At 42.4% G+C, this 19,488-nt stretch overlaps 1 protein-coding gene across 1 annotated transcript in view; it reads right to left on the bottom strand.

The window, feature by feature from the left end:
• Positions 1-7,105: 7,105 nt before the first annotated feature.
• Positions 7,106-19,488, bottom strand: part of Znf185 (zinc finger protein 185 with LIM domain) — a 50,855-nt gene continuing 38,472 nt past the window's right edge. The window contains exons 19-24 of the mRNA XM_077106289.1: positions 16,399-16,509; positions 15,160-15,240; positions 13,081-13,152; positions 10,856-10,958; positions 8,351-8,449; positions 7,106-7,589 (exon numbers count right to left, since the gene is read on the bottom strand). Coding sequence (XP_076962404.1) covers positions 8,351-8,449; positions 10,856-10,958; positions 13,081-13,152; positions 15,160-15,240; positions 16,399-16,509 — 466 coding nt within the window. The 3' untranslated portion in view covers positions 7,106-7,589. The remainder of the gene's footprint in view (positions 7,590-8,350; positions 8,450-10,855; positions 10,959-13,080; positions 13,153-15,159; positions 15,241-16,398; positions 16,510-19,488) is intronic.

Below are 19,488 nucleotides of genomic sequence, written 5' to 3'. Positions count from 1 at the left end.
CAGCTATCACTGTAACTGAGTCTTCCAAAAAAGATCCACTGTTCTATCAAGTCAGCTGCTTCAGGATTGTGGGGAACATAATACCAGTGAATTCCATGAGCATGAAAACCTGTCTCACGATTTTCACTATGAAAGGGTTCCTTGACCAGAAGCAATGTTGTGTAGAATAACATGATGATGGCTAAAGCATTATTTAAGCCCACAAATGGTAGTTTTAACAGAAACATGGCATATGGGGAGGTAAATATCATGGTCAAGAGTTCACTTTCTGGGGTTGGGTTTGTGGCTCAGTGGTATAGCGTTCACCTAGCACATGTGAGGCACTGGGTTTGATCCTCAGCACCATGTAAAACTAAGTAAACAAAATGAAGGTATTGTGTCCATCTAAAACTAAAAATATTAAAAAAAAAAAAAAAGAGTTCAGTTTCTACTAAGGCCCACTAGTAGGTCAAAGCTTGTCTCTGAAAAGAAGGGTATACAATGATGATGGCAAAGCAGTGCTCTAAAACCCTTAAAGGCCTGTGCCATTTCACCTATGGGGCCTGCCAAAGGCTTCAAAGTGCAGCCTTATCTGCCACCGACATTTGAAGCACCACTAGGTATGCAGGATCCTATGTACTAAGGGTAAAAGCAGCTTAAACAGCAGCCTGGATCTGTTGCAGAGTCTCCTCTCTTCGTGATTATAGGAGGAGCCAGAGGCAACAATTCAGTCTTTGCCTTAGAAGAGCTATCTCAACATGCCACGTACTATTTTGGGCCTCTGCAACTTTAACTGAGGTAAAAGGCCCCTGAATCTGTCAGATTTATTTCCCACTCCATGACCTGCAAATGTCTTAACAGTAAGTCCAGAGTAGTTGCTACTTTACACTTGAGCCATCCAATTAGCATAATGTTATCAATGCAATGGCCAGTATGATACCTCATGGAAGGGAAAGGTGATTAGGATTCCTGGAACTAAATTATGACATGGGCCTAGAGAGTTCATATACCTCTAGAATATGACAGTGAGGGTATATTCCTGGCTTTGACAGATGAAAGAAAACTGCTTTGTGTGGGGCTTATTGACAGCTATAGAGAAAAAAGCATTTGCCAGATCAATAGATGCATACCAGGTACCAGGACATATGTTAATTTGCTCAAACATTGAAGCCACATCTGTTACAGCAGCTGCAACTGGAGTCACCACCTAGTTAAGCTTACAATTATCCACTTGTCATTCTCTTAAGATCCATCTGTCTCCGGCACATGCCAAGTTTGAGAGTTACACAGGGGTGAGGTGGGGATCTCCACCTGTGCATCTTTCAAGTCCTGATGGTGGCACAGATCTTTGCAATCCCTATAGAAATGCTGTATTACTTTTGATTTGCTATTTTCCTAGGTGCAGGTACCTCTAACATTTGGCCTTCCATTTGGCCTTTTCCACCACAATAGCTCCCACTCCACATGAGAGAATTGATTGGGAATTCTTCCAGCTGCTAAGCATTTCTATTCCACTTATACATTCTGGAATTGAGGAAATAACCACAAGGTACGTTCAGGACTCCCTATGAGTCAGGTCTGAGTTAAAACTCCATTAATCACCTGATTTCTGTATACCTCTACTCTGACTGGTGGGCCACAGTGACATTTTGTTTCTCTTAGAATCAGCAACAATTCATAGTCACTCTGTGAAATGTCTGATTTTTCCTTTTCCCCAAAGCACAGTTTCTCTGGTAAAAGGCTGTAGGTCACTTTGCAGAAGGCCAGGAGTAAGATTAACAATAGAAATTGTTAGCAAACTGAGGGCATTCCTCAACCAGATGTGGGATGTGGGATTTTGAGTCTATAAATTGTCTCAAATCTGAGAATCAGTTGATTGCTACAACTGTTTTTGTCATTTAAGTCATATTTTGTTTCCTTGGTCTAGAACTTTGCTGCTTATATAGATCAAGTTAAGAATTTAATAGGTTTCCTATCTATTGCATGCCCATGAAAACCATGATCAGCCCATAAAATATGTAGGTCAGAGTAAGTCAGACCATTCTGTTTGCTACTTTGCTTCTGCTGTTGCATTCAGGATTGCCAGAGCTGAGTAGCTGTGATTCCCAGGGCAAGGTCTGGCCTACAGAGAAGAATGATCACAGAACTCTTCAATGATTCCAGGGCTCCCCTGGCAAATTGATTTCTAAAAGTACTGGTGTCCCACCTGGCCACTCTCTTGAGGTGGTTTTGCATGCTGCTTATAGCTTCCCTGGCAAGTGTTCCATGTTTCTTGCATCTCTAACTTTCTGGGGTCTCCACTCAGCTTTGGTTCCACTCTCACCATGCCACACATCATTCTGTAAGGGTGTAGTTTAGTGTGTGGCCCACTGAGTGCTCAGAAAATATTTAAATTATTACATGGATAAATAAGCAACTTCAACTCAGATGTCCCCTCCCCAAGGACACCATCCTTAACTACAAAATCCAGGTTACCAAGCTTTTCCCTATGCTCCTTTAGCAGTTCCTACTGAAATAGGATTTTTTGCCTTGTCTTTCTCCCCATGAAATCACCATTCTGTGAGTTAATAGTTTGTGCCTCTTTTGATCCCTCATATCCCTGTGCCCCATGCAAGACCTGACATGACGCAGAAAGAATTAAATGCCTTGGGGATGGAGATGACTGTAGAATACCATAAAAAAAGAGAGGCTGGAAGATAACCTTCTTGTGTAAAGCAAACTCCTACTTAAGTTTTACATCATCTCCTTAGGAAAAGCTGGTCATTTGGCCCAGAAGAGTTTACTACATTATAGCATTTTACCCACCCTGTATGTTTTCCTCAGAGCACTTATCACCATGGTATGTTATAATCATCACAAGGGTTTAAATTGGATCTGCAATATTGGGAGGGAATATCCATCTAGCACACTGGTAGAAAACAGATGGTCAATAAATGCTTGTTTAGAGATTAAGTGACCAAGTGATACATTAAGGTGTTGGTCCAAAAGAAAGCACTAATGGACAGACAAGGAGTTGACTTGGCAGCAGCATGTCATACCAAACCAACACAAACTGGATGGCTTGTAAAGCAGAAGTTGGTCTGAGAAGATTCATTGAAAGAGAGCATTTATGCAGAGCACAGTGTACAGTGGGCTTTGGAGGTGAAGAACCAGGTGGAGCAGGTAGAGAGAGAAGCAGTTGTCAAGGAGAATGCAACATACAAATAGCCTCAAGGGCAGAGGGCAGGGTGGACAGTGATCAGGGCAGGGACCCAAGGCAGCTGCTCAAGAAGAACCCCATGAAACACGCATTCAAAGCTAAGCACAGTGCCAGAAAACAAGTCTCCAAAAATTAAGAGAGAATGAAGTCATGCAAAATATGTACCCCAACCAGCATGTAATAAAGTTAAAAATCAGTAACAGAAAGTAAGTTTGAGAATTACTTTCTTTAATTTCTGTAACAAGTGTGTTGTTTACACACTCCTAAATAAACAAAGAAGTCACAAGGGAAATTAGAAAATCTTTTCAGATCAATGAAAACATAATATGTAGCTAATGCAGTGATGAGGAAAAAGTTCATAGTTATGAATACATATATTAAAAATGATCTGAAGTCAAAAACCTAATTTTACCCCTTAAGGAACTAGAAAAAGAACAAACTATCACCTTCAAGACACTGAGGAGAGCAGAAGGAAAAAAGAAAAAAAGACAAGCAAACTAAATACAAAGTAAGCAGAAGGGACGAAGTAATAAATATTTGAGCAGATATTAATGAAATAGTATAAAATGATAGAAAAACCAATGAAACAATAAAAGCAGTAAATGTTTTCATTTGAAAGGAATAAAATCAATACCATTTAGCAAGATCAATTAAGCAAAGCATGCCTTGGTAAAGGCACTCATGGGATGAGCCTCATTAGCAGTGTGGTAAGGACAGAACTCACTACAAAAGTTCAGAGGAATTTGAAAGTAAAGGGCCCTGGAAAGGCCCCTGGAGCAGAAGGCATTCAGAAGAAATAGAACAATGGGCAGAATGCACTTGGAGGTAGGTTTGGGATATTCCCAGTGAGAGGACACCATGCAGAGAAGCTTTACCAGAGGAATGTGTTCTGTGGAGGAAATTTATAGTTCAAAGACATTTATAAGCAAAGAGCAGTCCTCAGAGGATTACACATGGGGATGCATGGGAAGGGGACCTTATGGGTATTGACTCAGGATGGGGGACAGGTAATGGGAGTAGGAATACAGGAGGTCAAATACTGGGACCAACTTGCTTGGTAGGAACCTGGTCTGTTAGGTGATTTCACAATGCCACTACCATGTTTTCCTTTGTGTCACACACTATCATCAACTGAAATACCTAGTTATGAGCTACCACTACAATCCTTTTCTCTTGCATTAGTAGGTCTCTTTGCCTAATTGCATGCACTGCAGCCAAAATTGGGTTGAGGGTGGGGTGAGGGACACTAATACAATAGCCCCCAGGACCTTGCTCAGTGATGGGAAGAGTTCACTAGTGCCATGTGTTTCATCTTTGAACTTCCTGTCCCTGAGTTGGATCAAGACTTAGATGATATGTAAACTGCATTTTCTAATGATGTGAAACTTGGAAGCATGGCTGGTTTCATAGGCAGAATGACAATTCAATAGGATCCTGACAGTTTAGAACATTGGCCTTAAGGAGCAAGATGAAGCAGTCTTGCCTTTTGGTACACAACTGGAGTAATGAGATCCAGTGTGTGTTGGGGGGCAGCTTTGAAGAGTGCCTTTGAGAAACATATTCAGAATCAATGTCAAGAAGAGTTAAAGGAACCAGGAGTGTTTAAATGGAAGGAGTTGACTGACAGACCCTGGTAAGTATCTTCATCTATTTTAGGGGCTGGCATTTAGGAAAGGAATTATAGACCACCACTGGGTGACCAATTAAATGGAAATACAATTTAACTCAATTGAAGTGCATTTTCTAAAACTGAGGCTGTCCATAGACAGTATGGGCTTGGAAAGGAAGGAGTTCTTGGTCATTGAAAATGTGTAAAAATAAAAGGGGGGGTCACCTGTCTGTGAAGGATATAAAGGGAAGGATATATCCAAAAGAATATGATTTTCTATATTAAGATTTGCTGATGAGCTGGGGCTGTAGCTCAGTGGCAAAGTAACTGCCTAGCATGTGTTAGGCACTGGGTTCGATCTTTACCATCACATATAAATAAATAAATAATAAAGGCATGCTGTCCATCTGCAATTATAAAAGAAAAATTTAAAAAGGTTTGCTGAACGTAGAACTCTATTTTCCTCTGCCTACATAGTTTCTGGATCTTGCTGTAAGTACTTACTTAGTTGCTTTTGTAGAGGAAGTCTTCAGGTAAATCACACAGCCAGGTACACCAAGTTACTAAACTCAAAAAAAGGAAATCTTAACACTGACATGTACATTTTAACATTTATTATAATTGTGTACACTATTGTGGATTAAGCATGCACAACTAGAAATACTAAGAAAATTTATAAAAGCAACAATGTAATATAACCATTTCTCTTCCTTAAGTCTGTAGAATTTTGTGTCTTTTAAGACATTTCTGAAAGAGGCTGCTTTGGATCAAGGTCAATACTGACATTACAAGCTGTCTTTCAATATCTTGCAGGTTGGTTCTAAAACTACCTTAAAGGAAGAGTATATCTTTACGGTGGGGAAACCAGCCTATCCTGGGCTTCTTTACCTTGTATTATGTCTGGGAGGCCTGTACTGAGACTTTGTAATGGCACCTCTCACCAAAGGAATGACTTCTTTTTCAATCATGGTGTTAGTGCTCACCATGTACTAAGTCCCATGTTGGAGCTAGACTTCAAGAAGACTAGTTAATATTTAGTTTTGGTACATGGCATATGGAACTATTCTTCTCCTTCAGAGTAAATCTAACTCACATCTATCAAATAAATGGAATGTTCATCTCTGATCATCTGACAGAAATAACAAATTTATAAGCCAACATGTACAGGGCTCACAAACTAAAGAAAGATGGAGGTTCATTTTATAATTCAATCAAGAGGCCTTCATTTTTTATCCAAAAATTCTAAGGTGGTTTTACCTCTTGAGGAGTTTACAAATTAGTGCTGGGCTCAAAGTTTGCAGGTGTTAAGTAACATAGGCTAACCTAAGATTGTCAGCTACCTGCATGGACAGGCCGGTATCTTTCTCTATTTTCCCAGACAATGAGTTCCCATGATCTGAGAACTTGGGCCCCAGTAGTTGCTGCTGGCTTGAGTCTGGACTGGAAAGCAGGAAGGCATTAAAGAGTGTGTACTCAGAGTAGTTGACTGATTGGAGCTTTCCCTGGGTTGATGAGGTTCTCTATGGGTACTCTGTGAGTCAAATTTACCCCTGGTTAAAAGCACCCTGCTTTGGGGGAGAGGGAAGAAGGGCAATTTGGCCCTTATGGTGCTTCAATGGGGGTCCAGGATGCACACAGGACTGAGATTTCACATCCTGCCCCTTTGTAAGAGTATGCCTTGGTGGAGGCCAAAGGGGTAGTGTTACATGGCAGGATTCAGATATCTTCTTCACAGTGGTGAGCACATTCTAAGCACTAAATCAATGTTCACTATTATTACTGCTCCTGGAGAGAGCATGGGCTCTGGAGAGGGACAGTAGTAGTGCTGCATAGCGTTCTTCAGAAGGCAATGACCACCTGTCTGAGTCTCACTATCCTCATCTGTAAAATGGAGACAAGGAATATTCTCTTCTCAGGATTATTACAGCAATTAATGTCATCTCTTTGTAAAGATGCATGGTATGTAGGGAGGCTTCAAAGATGTTAGCTACTTTTCTCTCCTCTTAATCTTACTTTGATCTATGTACCTTGAAAGCCAATTGAGAGGATTTCTGTGTAAGGCCCAGGGAGCAGGAATTAAGGGCAAACACACTAATCAGTTATCAAAATTCAAACATACACAGATATCCCTTTGGTCAGTAGCCTCCTAAAATCATATCCTATTGAATCTGATCCTAACAGCATAAACTTACCAATATGCGCCCACACACCTTTAGGGAAAAAGTCCAATATAGCAAAAGGTGGATGGGAAGAGGGAATTAAAATATCCTATATAACTCAATCAAAAACAACTAACTACTTCAAAGAATGTATGGAAACTTTAAAACATATATATGGCAAATAGACAAGGTAAACATTAGCCTATGCCAACCCCTAGCATTCAATGCCTGCAATTTACCCACATGGGATCGTCAACAGTCTTTAACTTGGCCCCTCAGAAGCCTCAAGGGAGTCAGCACAAACTGAACTCCATGCTTCTTCCCATGCCTAACACACTAGGCTACCTATACTCATCAGAAAGCCAGTCTGTCTTAGGAATGCTAAGATGGAATTTGTGTTCAAGTCTTTGATGGAGCCTGAAATGAGATTATGTATGTAAAGTGCCTCCTAAACTATAAAAAGCTACACACACAAGTAATTATCATAGCATCAGTAAGATACAATACTGGATGTAAGCAAGTTCAACCTAAGAAGGGAAGAAGTATGAGGAAATCAGAGGGAGGAAGTGAAGGGAGAGGATCCAAGAACTGGGGACAGCCAAACTTGTCCGGGAGTCATCAGCTTCTGAGCATCTTGGGGAAGCTAAAAGAAAATATGAGTAGCCATAAAACTGGAAATATATGTTCAATCCAACAATCAGTCAGAGGCCCTTGATGTGTGTCACTGTTCTAGTGATCAGGAACTAGAGTCCAATTAAAATGTGTCACCTGTTGAGAAGATAACCTGCATGTAGCTAGGGGAGAGTCTGGTTTGCATCCATTCTGATTGCCTTCAAGGGAAATATTATGTTCCATGCTCAGACACTGGGGGCAATTCCACTGTCTGTTAACTTAGAAGCTTGTTTTACTGACTACCTTGGATACTGAGTCCTGATCTGAAGCTAATCAATGGTAGAAGGGGTCCAAAGCAACTGGCAGAGCTCAGGCCCAGAATCTGAAGACCTGGGGTTAGGTCCTGATACTACCATAAGCCAACTAGGTGTTTCCTCCATACCCCTTCCCTTTCAAAATTTTTATTTCCTGGCTATAAATTGATGCTAATAGAGTCCCAGTAGCATTCCAGGACAGCTAGAGAGCTCAGCTGGGGTGTTTTATGTAAGGTGCTTCTAGAGAGGAAGAGACTGTGACTCTGACAACTTGGAAGAGTCCTCAGGGAGAGACTTTGTTCATGTCAATTAAGACTTCAAAGTATCATAAGACATAGGAACACAAAGACTCGGCCTCATGAACAAAAAGGCTGGAGGGATAGCAGGGTCCTGGGCTAAGACCCAGGGAGAGATCAGGGAAGATTTCTTCCCCCAGTGAATCTCTTGGCTGCTCGTCCCTTGAAATGCCAACACCCACCTAGAAGAGCTTCTCATAGCATTTCCCACAGTGGATGGTGTCTCGGTGAATGAAGATCTGATCCAGGAGATCACCCATTGGTTTACTGCAAATTCCACACTGAAAGAGAAAGCAAGGTGGAGATCAACACACAAAGTGAAGCAACATGAATGAGTGGAAGGGGAGGGGGTGCCTGAGCAAGGCAGGAGGCAGATGCTGTGAGCCAATGCTGCATCCTCGACTTCCAAGCAGACAACCAAAAAAAAAAAAAATGGCAAAAAACAGAAGCAAAACTCAGACTCAAATCAAAAAACACACAAAAACTAGCTGGCAGGATGATGACAAAGTGGTTAGGAGCCCAGGTTTCAGAATTCAGTCTGCATTTAAAACCTTGACTGTACAAATTATTAGCTGGGTGAACTTGGGCAAGTTACTGAAATTCTCCCAGCTTCCATTATTCCATTTCCTCATCTATAAATGAGCAAGATATACTCTTCAAGCTCATGAAGAACATTCAGAGGCATAGGTCACATAGAGCACACAGCCTGGGGTCAGGAATAAGCAAAGTGTTCAGTAAGTGCCAGCAGTCACTGCTTTTGTAAGAGAGGCTGGAAACATTAAGGGTGAAATTGAAGGTCCAGAGGAAGGTGATATGAGAGTCCTACAAAATGAAAGGACCTTTTAGCAGTCCAGCCCCTCCAACTTCATGACTCACAAACCTGCCTCCCCAGGCATGCCAGTGGTGAACCTTCCTGGCACTGGTTGTTGAGGCAGTGTGGCCTGTAGACAGTCTCAAATAAGAAGAGCCAAAGAATCCACACATGTCTTGGTCTCCAGCCCTTTCCAGGTCCCCCGATTGAGCTTTCTGGTTTCAACCTTTCCGAAGGTGCTGGGAAGGGCAAAGAACAATTTTGCGGCTACTCCAACTCCCTTTGTTCATTCTTGTCAAGCACCCTTCTGATGATAATCTAGCTACTTCTGCTTTTTAATTAATTTGAAAATCCTTCTGGCAATTTTAATTCTCACTGTAAATCAATTAGCCCTCTACTGCATATATTATGTTTCTATAATTTTAGTTTTTCTGAACAAGAACTTGAACCTGAACTTAACTGACTGATAGTACCTATCTATTTAGTTGATCACCTCTGGATACACAGAAAACTTATTATAAATGCTTCATGCTGTGGAAAATGGGGGATCCTGAAGAACTGCTATGATGCTGCAGGCCATGAGTGTCCTATCTTTCTGAAATAGTGCCCCTTTAAAATTAAAACAACTTTTGACAAGTGCTTTTCTGCATCCCAAATTTCCTCATGTTGACAATAAAAACTGAAAATCTACTCCCTAGCCTGGTGGCACCAAGGAAGATGAAAGTGATGTGTTCTCTCACTAGCAGGGCCGTGCTAAATCTATATATGTATACGATCTGCCTTTTGTTTCTATAAAGTATAACCACTCCTTCAGAACCGGCAGAGAAGCAATTCTAGCTGTTTCTTTCCAATTTAATCAAATTGCACAAAAATTTACTGAAGAAACAGTTTATATGAATGACCCTGAGCAATGTGGTGGTTTTGGGGAGGGGGGACAGAAGAATGCAGCTGGAATGCCACTGGCTCTGATATCACAATCTGAGATTGGGATCCTTGGGTTCTAAATAGCTCTGTGACCTCTCTAACCCTGTGTTCACTGCCGAATGCTTGCCCTCCAGGCATCCCCAACCATCTCAGGCCCCACTGTTCTGCCACAGCTCCAACTTCCACACACCTATGTGAACCCAACTAGGCCAGTTTAAAATCCCTGCTCAGCACTCAGTCTCATTCTTGCTTCATCAGCCTCACCTGGTGAAATCTCTACCCTGTCCATGCAAGCCCTTTGCTGGGGAACCCACATACCCTGCTGGCTGTTCTAGGTAGGAGTTCATGGCATTCACTGCAAATGGGCACCGCCTGGCCTCCATTTCTCTCTGGTCCATCTACCTTGCTACTCTCTGAGGTGATATTTCTTCCCTTCTCTTCTTTCCTTAACCTCCAGCACTACCCGCCTTCTCTCACTCAGAGATATGAACATGCTTTGCATCAACTGAGAATATAGGACACAACTACTAAATAAAATTTGTTCTTCCACCACTCAATCAGGGAACGTCTCTGCACATGACCCACATAGTCAGCCTTTGCTAACCATGCTGTGTCAAACAGGTACCCATCCTTCTCTCCTACATGAGGATGTCCTACTCCTGCACCATCAGTGTTTGCTTTACACTGGATCATGCCTATCAGCATCAACACATGCTATGGTCTTCCTCCACTGCCTGACTTCCCTCTCAAGCAAGTCCTCCAGATCTCTTCATTTCCACATGTTCCATTATCTCTTGAGCCCACTACAGTCAGGCTTTTCTCCCCAGCCCTGCAAAGTCTCTGAGATTGTGCACAAATGTACACAGGAATCAAGAGTTCTTCACATTCTCTGAACCCATGAGACTCCAGTGCTCTGTAGGATGTTCTCAGCAGCACCACCTGTTTTTCTTACCTTAAAGCAATATTCATGGCAGCAGATGCCAAGATGTTCTAGAGTGATCTTTGGACAGTCTTGGATCTCTCGGCTGCAGTAAGTACAGATACCTCCAGTTGTTCTGTGAGAAACAAAAACCCAGTTTCCACACTGGCATACAGACTTTTGATGTGATACAGCCAGGTCTCAGTTTGCTGTCAGGATTCCCAGCCTGACATCTTTTTCTGGGAGCAGAGATACAGGCTAGACCAGTTCTCGGCTGTTGTAGGCTCTTGCACTACTCCCCCAAACGAGTCCTGATGTCCCTTCTCTTTATGCCTGGGACCACTGAGCCTTGGTCCCCAGCCCCAATACTCTTAGACCCACACTTACCTTAAGTCTGCCTGTAGTGACTACTTGGAGCTTATGCTAAAGTTCTAGGTACTGACTTCTGGGTCAATTATCTCCCACATTCCAGGATCTTTGTTTTGTCCCCAAGAGTCACCTCTGCCTCTTCTCCTTAGACAGGACCTATGAGGGTGCCTGTTTGCTCTCCTCCTATATGCTGAAATTAGGAGTACCTACTTCCAGAGATTTAGGCCTGCTTCTGACAGTGGCTGGGGTAGTTCTAACAATCTGGGGCCATTGTAGTTCCTTTCCAAGGCCTAGTATTACCATAAGCTGGCTCAGGGTCTACTCTCTGGACAGAAGCATTTCTACAGACTCTTGCCCTCATTGCATCCTGTTCCTTTGTATATTATCACCACTTTCAGCTTGTGTTTTTTATCTGTGCATGTGTGTCTGTGTATGTGTGCATGTATGAAGTGTGCAAATGATTAGGGTGATCTCCTTGGAGAATTCCCTTTCTCCCTCTAAGCCCAGCAATTAAACAGTAATGTTTGACTCTAGATTTAGGAGATGTGTAGTGGAAAGGGGGACCCCCAGGGTATCTGGTCTGCCATACTGCTAAAGTGGATGCCTCATTTCATTTGTTCCTGTGGAACTGGCTAATTCTCAGGTTTCTAACCAACCTGTTTCATGTGGTCTACTTATGATTTGAGTGTGTTCCTCAAGAGTTCATATGATGGAAGCTTAGTCCTCAGTGTGGCAATGTGGCATTGATGGTATATTTCAGGATTTGGGGAATAGTGGGAGGATTGTGGCAGGACACTACCCTCAAAAGAGATTAACGTAGTTCTTGCAGGATCAGATTAGTTCCCATGAGAATGGGTTATTATAAGGAAACATGGCACTTCCCCTGGATCCCTTTTCTGAGCATGCCACTTGCCACTCTTACACATGTTCCTGCCTTTATGATGTCTCACCTCCCATGAGAACCCTTATTACCACAGCCAAAAAGATGTTAGTGCCATACCCCTGAACCTCCTAAACTGTAAGCTAAGTGAACCTCTTTTATTTATAAAATAACAATAACCTCTGGTATTTTGTTATAGTAACATATAATGGACTAGGACACTGGCCTTCTCTGCTAAGATTTTATCTGGTGATGTGATTTATGTGGTTATCTGGGATTCAGATAATAAATGAGAATAATAAATAACAAATGCTTAATAAATGAGAAGGGATGTGTCAGAGTACAAACATCTCTAACCTGGGCTTTAGTCCTGGCTCTGTCCCTAACTCCCTGTGTGAATTAAGGGTATGTTACATATCCTACCAGACCAATTTCCTTCACTGTAACCTGAATAGATTCAATCTCAAAGACTCTTTAACACTCTATTCCAATAATTTAAAAATAGAACTTGTCATTAACATTATCTTGTGACTCTGCTGACATCTAATGATGACTTTTGAAACTGCTGGATGAAGTGCCCTTCATTCAATTCAATGATTCCACACCACTTTGCATTTTTAGTTCTGTCTGTTTTCTGCCTTGTTAATAACAGCAGCCCATTTAAAAAAAATCCCCCTCATCATTCTTTTGTAGTTATTTTTTTCTTTTGACTTCTGGTTAGAGGTACTAGTTAATTAGGTTCTACTCTGAGGAATCACTACTGCTGACATGAACACCTTGTGCTCTCAGACACCACTTCCTTTTCCAGTAACCTTTTTTGTCTACCCTTTGCTCTTACTTGGGTTCAAAGGCTTTAGTTGTCCCTAGTGTGGCATCCTGATAAGGGAGGTACCATCCTCCAGTGTCCTGCACTATTGTGACAATCCTGTAAATAGGTTGGAAGCTGCAAATCACCAGATAAAACCAAACACATATGGTATGGAGCTCCCTAGTATGAAAGCAGACATACCTCTCAGAGTGTGATGTGTTGTCATATAGAAGTTTCTTCTCCATGTCAAATGACTTCTCAATGTTGCTGACACTGCAGAGTATGATGGAGAAAAGGACGAAAGAAGATGGAAGCCAGATCACTATCATCATGATGCATAATGGACAGTTTTCCAATTAACTTTCTGGCCACAAGCCAGATGTGACTACATTGATAACCATCACCTCTGATCCTAAATGGTACTTGATACTATAGGGGCTGTACCAAGGAGGCATAATTCTCTTTGATAAGAGTTCTTTCATGGGGCACAAAGAACCCCTCTTGTGGCAAGGGAGATGACAAGGGTGCGGTGGTTATAATTCTGGAGGCTGTGTATACTACGAGGAATTTCAAATCCACTGACCAACAGAAACAGGACTTTTCTCCCCATATATATGTCTGCATTACAATGTGATAGTCACCAGAAGCCTACTCACAGCAGAAATCAGACACTGGGGATGGAAAAAAATGAAGGAAACATTTAATATAATACTTGTCCTTGGGTTATCAGGTGGGAGTAGGGGTAAAATGGGTTTTTAAAAATTTTGTATTCTCATTTTCAATAATATTGCAATTTATATAAAAACTGATGGTTAAAAAGTATTGCCAGGGAAGGACGACTAAATAGGTACAAGCCTTGAGATAATCCTTAATGAAGCTGCCATTCCCTTAGGAGTCAACTGGTGGCCCTACGAGGTAGTTAGGAAAAAGCTGCTCAGAGGCTAGGCAGAGTGCCTAAGGTCATACTCAGAATAAAGGGTTAGCTAGATTTTCAGTCCAAGTTCTCATTTCTCACTGCCCACTAAAGAAAAGTCTATAGGTTTGTTCATAAGACAATATTTTGACTAATGGTTAAAGTCAAATTTAAAATATATTTGTCAGAGTCTGAGAATTAAATTTAACAGACTGGTGGGACGAGTAGAACAAAAAGCAGAAGCTGGACATAGTTCATTCAGTCAAGTGACTCTCAGAGAAGCAAATACCAGATGGCAAAGACAGCTTTCACATGGCTGTTCTGGAGGCTTCATGAACATTATTCCTAATCTCAAAACCTCCCTGTTATAAACAAGGTTATAGAGACAGAAAATAGATGTGTGGGTGGTAGGGATGGAGGGGGGCTGCTAATATGCCTCTGGTTTCTTTCTGGGGTGATGAAAATATTCTAACATTGGTTAGTGGTAATGGCTACATGTTTCTATGAGTATACCAAAGCTCACTGGATTTATAAACTTTAAAAGGAGTAAATTATTACTAAATAAAGCTATCAAAAACTAAGTAATTACAAATTCTAAGGAATTATAAATGAGTGAACTGAGGCTCAGAGATTGAGCATCTTGCTGAAAATGAGCCAACCAATGCAGACTGAGCTAGAGCTGTGCTCATCAATTCACAGCCCTGGTGAAAGCCAGTCTGCAAGCCCAGAGGCCCAATCCTGTCCTCACCCCTGCAGTGAGATGATATGTCATAAAAAAAATAAAAACACCATTTCCTAAAGGTACCCCTTGTCAGTGTGGGCAGGTAGGTGGTACCTAGATGACACAGAATTATCCTTTCCTTCCATATGGCGTCAGAGGGCAAGCACATAAAAATATATCAGTGAAAAGTTATAGATATATCAGGAACGCTAGTTATTGTGTGTTCAAATGAGGCATCCTGGCATGAAAGGGCATGGAAGCCAAAGAAAGAATCCCTGTGATCTGGAACAGAATGGAATGAACTAGGTGGTCCCCAGGGGCACCATCAGCTCTATAAAAAGGGATATACTTGGGGTTTCACAAAAGAAAGCAACAAGGACAGGTAGAAAGGGATGGCACTGGAAATAAGGTACAGGATAAATTAAGTGTAACAGGAAAACTCAAAAATCACCTAGTCAGGTAGAACACCTGAAAATGTATAAATCACATCTGAAGATAATTGCACTAGTCACCCATTCAACATGTGATTACACAGAAGATACTCTGGCCCAAGCCCTTGATGAGATACTGAGGAAGGGGGAAATACAGGAGAGGAGGAAATATAGCAAAAGACCATGACAAGGAAGGATCTGAGGCTTGCTCTTACCTGCCATAAGATGAAGATACTGGCTTCCCAGAAGACACTTCACTAGCATTCATGTACTCCTTCACGAAAAGAATCCCTCTGCTGCACAAGGAGCAGAGTAGAACAGAAAGAGGTATACCAAAAGATTCCAGAGGACTGAGCCTGGCCCACGGTGGAGGTCAGTCCAGCCAGGCTGGGTTGAAGGAACTGTAGAAACTCATGGAAAGGTCTAGCATAGAGTGCTGGTAGGCTCCCCGCCCAATACACCAGACTCCCAAGGCAGCAGCAGATGGACCTGCTAGGCTGCTGACACTATTGTGGACTGGAGCTAAAAAGTCTCATCTCACCTTGTGTTTGGACCAAGAGCTCTAGAATGAGGCTCCCTACAAGCAACAGGGACATGACCTTCTTTGTTCAGATCTCAAGACCCCACCCTTTCCCCAGACATCTGCACTTTAGTCCAACAGGTTTTCAATCCCTTTTCTGGGGCTGTGCTTTCTATCCTCTCTGCCCATATCTAGGACATCCTCCAAGACTTAAATGCAGAGAGACAGTCCTTTTCAGCCAGTGCCCTTCCTGGAAGCACTCAGCTCGTAAAAATCTCCATGTCAAATCTCACCTTTCCCTTCTCACTTGTGGAGTTTCAGATGCCAAAGAAGTCACCTTATTCGGGAAGGTTTCTGGCAGCATTGGAAACAAGTTATGCTTCATGCTGGGCTCAGCATTGCCCCAAATTTGGCCCTCATTTCCATCCTGCACATTTCAGCTTGCTGACCTGATATCAGCAGAGAACCCTTTGGTCCCCACTCAACACATATGTAACTCTCTCAGTAGGCTCCCTGCAATGTCATCTATTCCTGCAGCTAAGAGGCATCCAGAAATGCAGGTAAGGTAGAGGGCACATGAGAGAAACAGACATAGGCCTGGCATTCACAGGCCTTCATTGACCACCCCACGCCAATTGCACAGGCATGTTATCAAGGTCCTCTGGAAAGAGCCTTTCTGCTGGCTGTATCCACTAATCCCTGGGAAGTACCATCTCAGCTTCTTACTGGGTTAGGGAGAAGAAGGTGTGGGTGTGTTATAACTGTGTCCAGGCTACCAGTAGAAGTTTATATAGTGGCGAGTGCTGGGAGTTGGGGGAGTCATTTCAGGGGAAGCAACACTGAAAAAAAGCTGGGTGTTTTACCTCTAAAGAAGAAATAAGGAACCCCCTGTGTTCAGAAAGCATCTCCTAGGTTGCTAGGTATCCCTTCTTACGTGGTTGAGCTGGAGTCCAATTCAACTGGGGGAGCTGGAATATAAACATGAGGTTGCTCAGAAGCACCAGTGACAGTAACAGTGACCATGCAGTTTGAAGGACTTCTCACCCTGAAATAGATGGAGGAAGGGGAGAGCATATCAACACAGAGACATGCCATTTTCCTGAGCTAAATGTGGTCTAATCTCAAACTCCCACTTCAATAAGTTTTAATGAATGCTGGTGGTTTTGAAACAATACATGCAAATCACTCATAATCTGCATTTTTGTTTTGTTTTGTTTTTGTTTTTTGGGATTGATCCCAGGGGCACTTTACCACTGAGTTAATCTTCACCCCTTTTTTGGTTTTTATTTTGAGCCAGGGCCTCATAAAACTGGTCAGGGCCTTGCTAAGTTGCTGAAGCTGGCTTTGAACTTGTGATCCTCCTGTCTCAGCCTCCCGAATGACTGGGATTACAGGTGTGCACCAGCATGCCTGACTCATCATTTGCTTCTGAAGGCTTCTGAGAGATCAATGAATAGAACTTCTCATTTTGCATATGACAAACCTCAGGCAAAGTGAGTGGAGACATGGCCCAGGTCACACTTTGAGTCAGTGGCAAGACCCTAATCTTCCAATATCCACTTTGAATTCCTAACTACTACCAAGGGCTTTGACCTATGTGATTTACTCATGCAGCTGCCAGGGATGCAACAATCAGGAGGAAGCATAAGAGGGAGACAAAACCCAGCCCAAAGGCTAAGCCCAGCTCACCTCCTTACTGGAGGAAACACTCCATTTTCTAGCATCAGCTTCTCTTCCCCTATCCTGCAGAGGACTCTCAGGAGAACATGAAATCAAGGGGCAGAAGGCCAAATGAATAGATGTTGATGAGTAAGAAAGTCAGGTGCACCTCATTTTACTATTAGCAGAGACAGGAAACTGACAGATCTTATGGCTTTTTGAACTTTCACACCCTGGCTGCAACACCAGCCTTGTTCGGGAATCTCACCCCCAAGGCAGCTCACAAGGCCCTTCTTTGGAAAGGCCCCTATTGTCTCTCACTCTGATTAACCCCATGGCACAAGTCCCATACCCAAAGTCAGCACAAATGCCCACTGCAATTCAAGACATTCTGTTAGGCACCACCAGGGATTACCTATTTTTTTCTTCCAGCTCATCCTGTAGCAGCCTCTGGCCACGGTGTGTACATGATACTCACTGTCCTGGCCTGATTTGAGCTTCTCTGCAACATACTGCCAATCACACTGTGCTATAGATATGGCTGCAACCACCTGGCCCACAATCTGGGATACAACCCCCTTGCCAGATAATCCAGGGCCTGAGATCTCAACTAGTATAACAGGGGGTAGGAATTAGAACAATCATGATGTATCACCTACCTAGCTTTTTGTCTTACACTATCAAAATGTCATGTGCAACTGAAGCTCCAGATATAGTTTCCTAGGAGTACCAAACTTATCATGGCTTTATAGATAACAAGTGAAAGCCTACTCTCCCACCATGGATAGTGTGAGACACCTCATCTCAATACACCCAACCACACTGCACCTATTCCTACATCACCCTGTGATGCAGGAATGCACCACAGAGACTAGATGAAGTGCACTGGATGGAAAAAGGAGTTCTGATGGAAACCTGGAAAGATAGATGAGGAATAAAATGTAGAGCTAAAGAAAAACGAATTGTTACAAGGGTAAATAAGATCCTCCACTGACTAAACAATTAGCAAGTTTCTGGTATGCTGTGATCCATGTCTGGGGAATAGCTGAGGGGACAGCAGAACTGAAAGGGCAAGGCAAAAAAAAGGAAAAAAAAAACACCTCCATTTGAAGTCCTCTAGGACTACAGTGTTAGCAGCATGGGCCCTCCAGTGCTCCTAGAAAACATCCCACCTCCCCCCACCAAGAGCCTCTTCTCCCTAGCCTACAAGGCCCCACAAAGCCTAGCTCCTACCCCTGCTAACCTAATTTCCTACCAACTTTCAGGCCTTCTTCCCTGTCTTCTCTGCCCATGTTGCTTTCTCCCAAGATCTTTGAAAAGTAAACTCCTTCAGGTCTTAGTTGAATTATTCCCACAACAGAAAATCCTTGTCTCAGCATCCTGGATATGATGTATTTTGCTTGCACCCCTCCCTGTGACTCTACTGGATTTTTTCTTTTCTGGGATTATCATGAATAGATAGGTGGTGTGAATATCATGGTAACTAAGAGTGCAGTCTCTGGTCTCTGACTGTTGGGTTCTAATTCCTGTTGGACCACTTCCTAGAACTGAGACAGGTCAGAGCAAGAAGTAATTCAAAATCAGGTAAGGGGACAGGAAATGCATAAGACATGCTTAAGATACAATGCATAAGAAAGGAAAAATCTTGAAAATAAGGTAAGTCTTGCCTTGGATCAGAAACCTCTACTACATATAATGATGGATCTGGAGTCAATGGTGGGTTCCTAGGAATGATGAATGTGAGGGACAGAAAATTCTATCACAGAGATGGAGATAAAGATTACCTGGCAGGAATGGGAAGAATGTCATCAAATCATGACATTCTCTCTTGCTCTCTGTCTTTCTAATGTTGATCTGACAGCTGTGAAGCCCTTTCTGAGACCACACTTGTCTGATCCAGTAACTTCTAATTTCCTTGTATTTTTATAAATGAAAATAGACAGAATATGTGCTGAAACACTGATCCATATCATGTGTCCTTTATATATTTCATTTAGAGACAGGGTCTTGCTAGGTGGCTTAGGGCCTTGCAAAGTTAGTGAGGCTGGCTTTGAACTTGTAATGCTCCTTCCTTAGCCTCCTAAGCTGCTGGGATTACAGGTGTGTGCTATTGTGCCCAGCTAGTGGGCAATTAATTAGCATATTTCTTACAAAAACATAGTTTAAAAACTGAGAGCTAATTTTCCAATGTGAAAAAATATTGTTTAAGCTATCTAGGTTTCGAAGCTGGAAATATTGTGATTTGGTGTCAACAGGCACTGCTCTACTGAGGCCAGGAGCCAGAAAACTACCACTTTGGGAAATTTGAGCTACTTACAGGAAAGCATAGCAATGGTGCTGAGTGATCCCTGGTGTCCTGCTCCTT

The sequence above is a fragment of the Callospermophilus lateralis genome, chromosome X (assembly GCF_048772815.1).
Source record: "Callospermophilus lateralis isolate mCalLat2 chromosome X, mCalLat2.hap1, whole genome shotgun sequence".
NCBI lineage: Eukaryota > Metazoa > Chordata > Mammalia > Rodentia > Sciuridae > Callospermophilus > Callospermophilus lateralis.
This window is presented reverse-complemented; position numbering and strand designations above follow the sequence as displayed.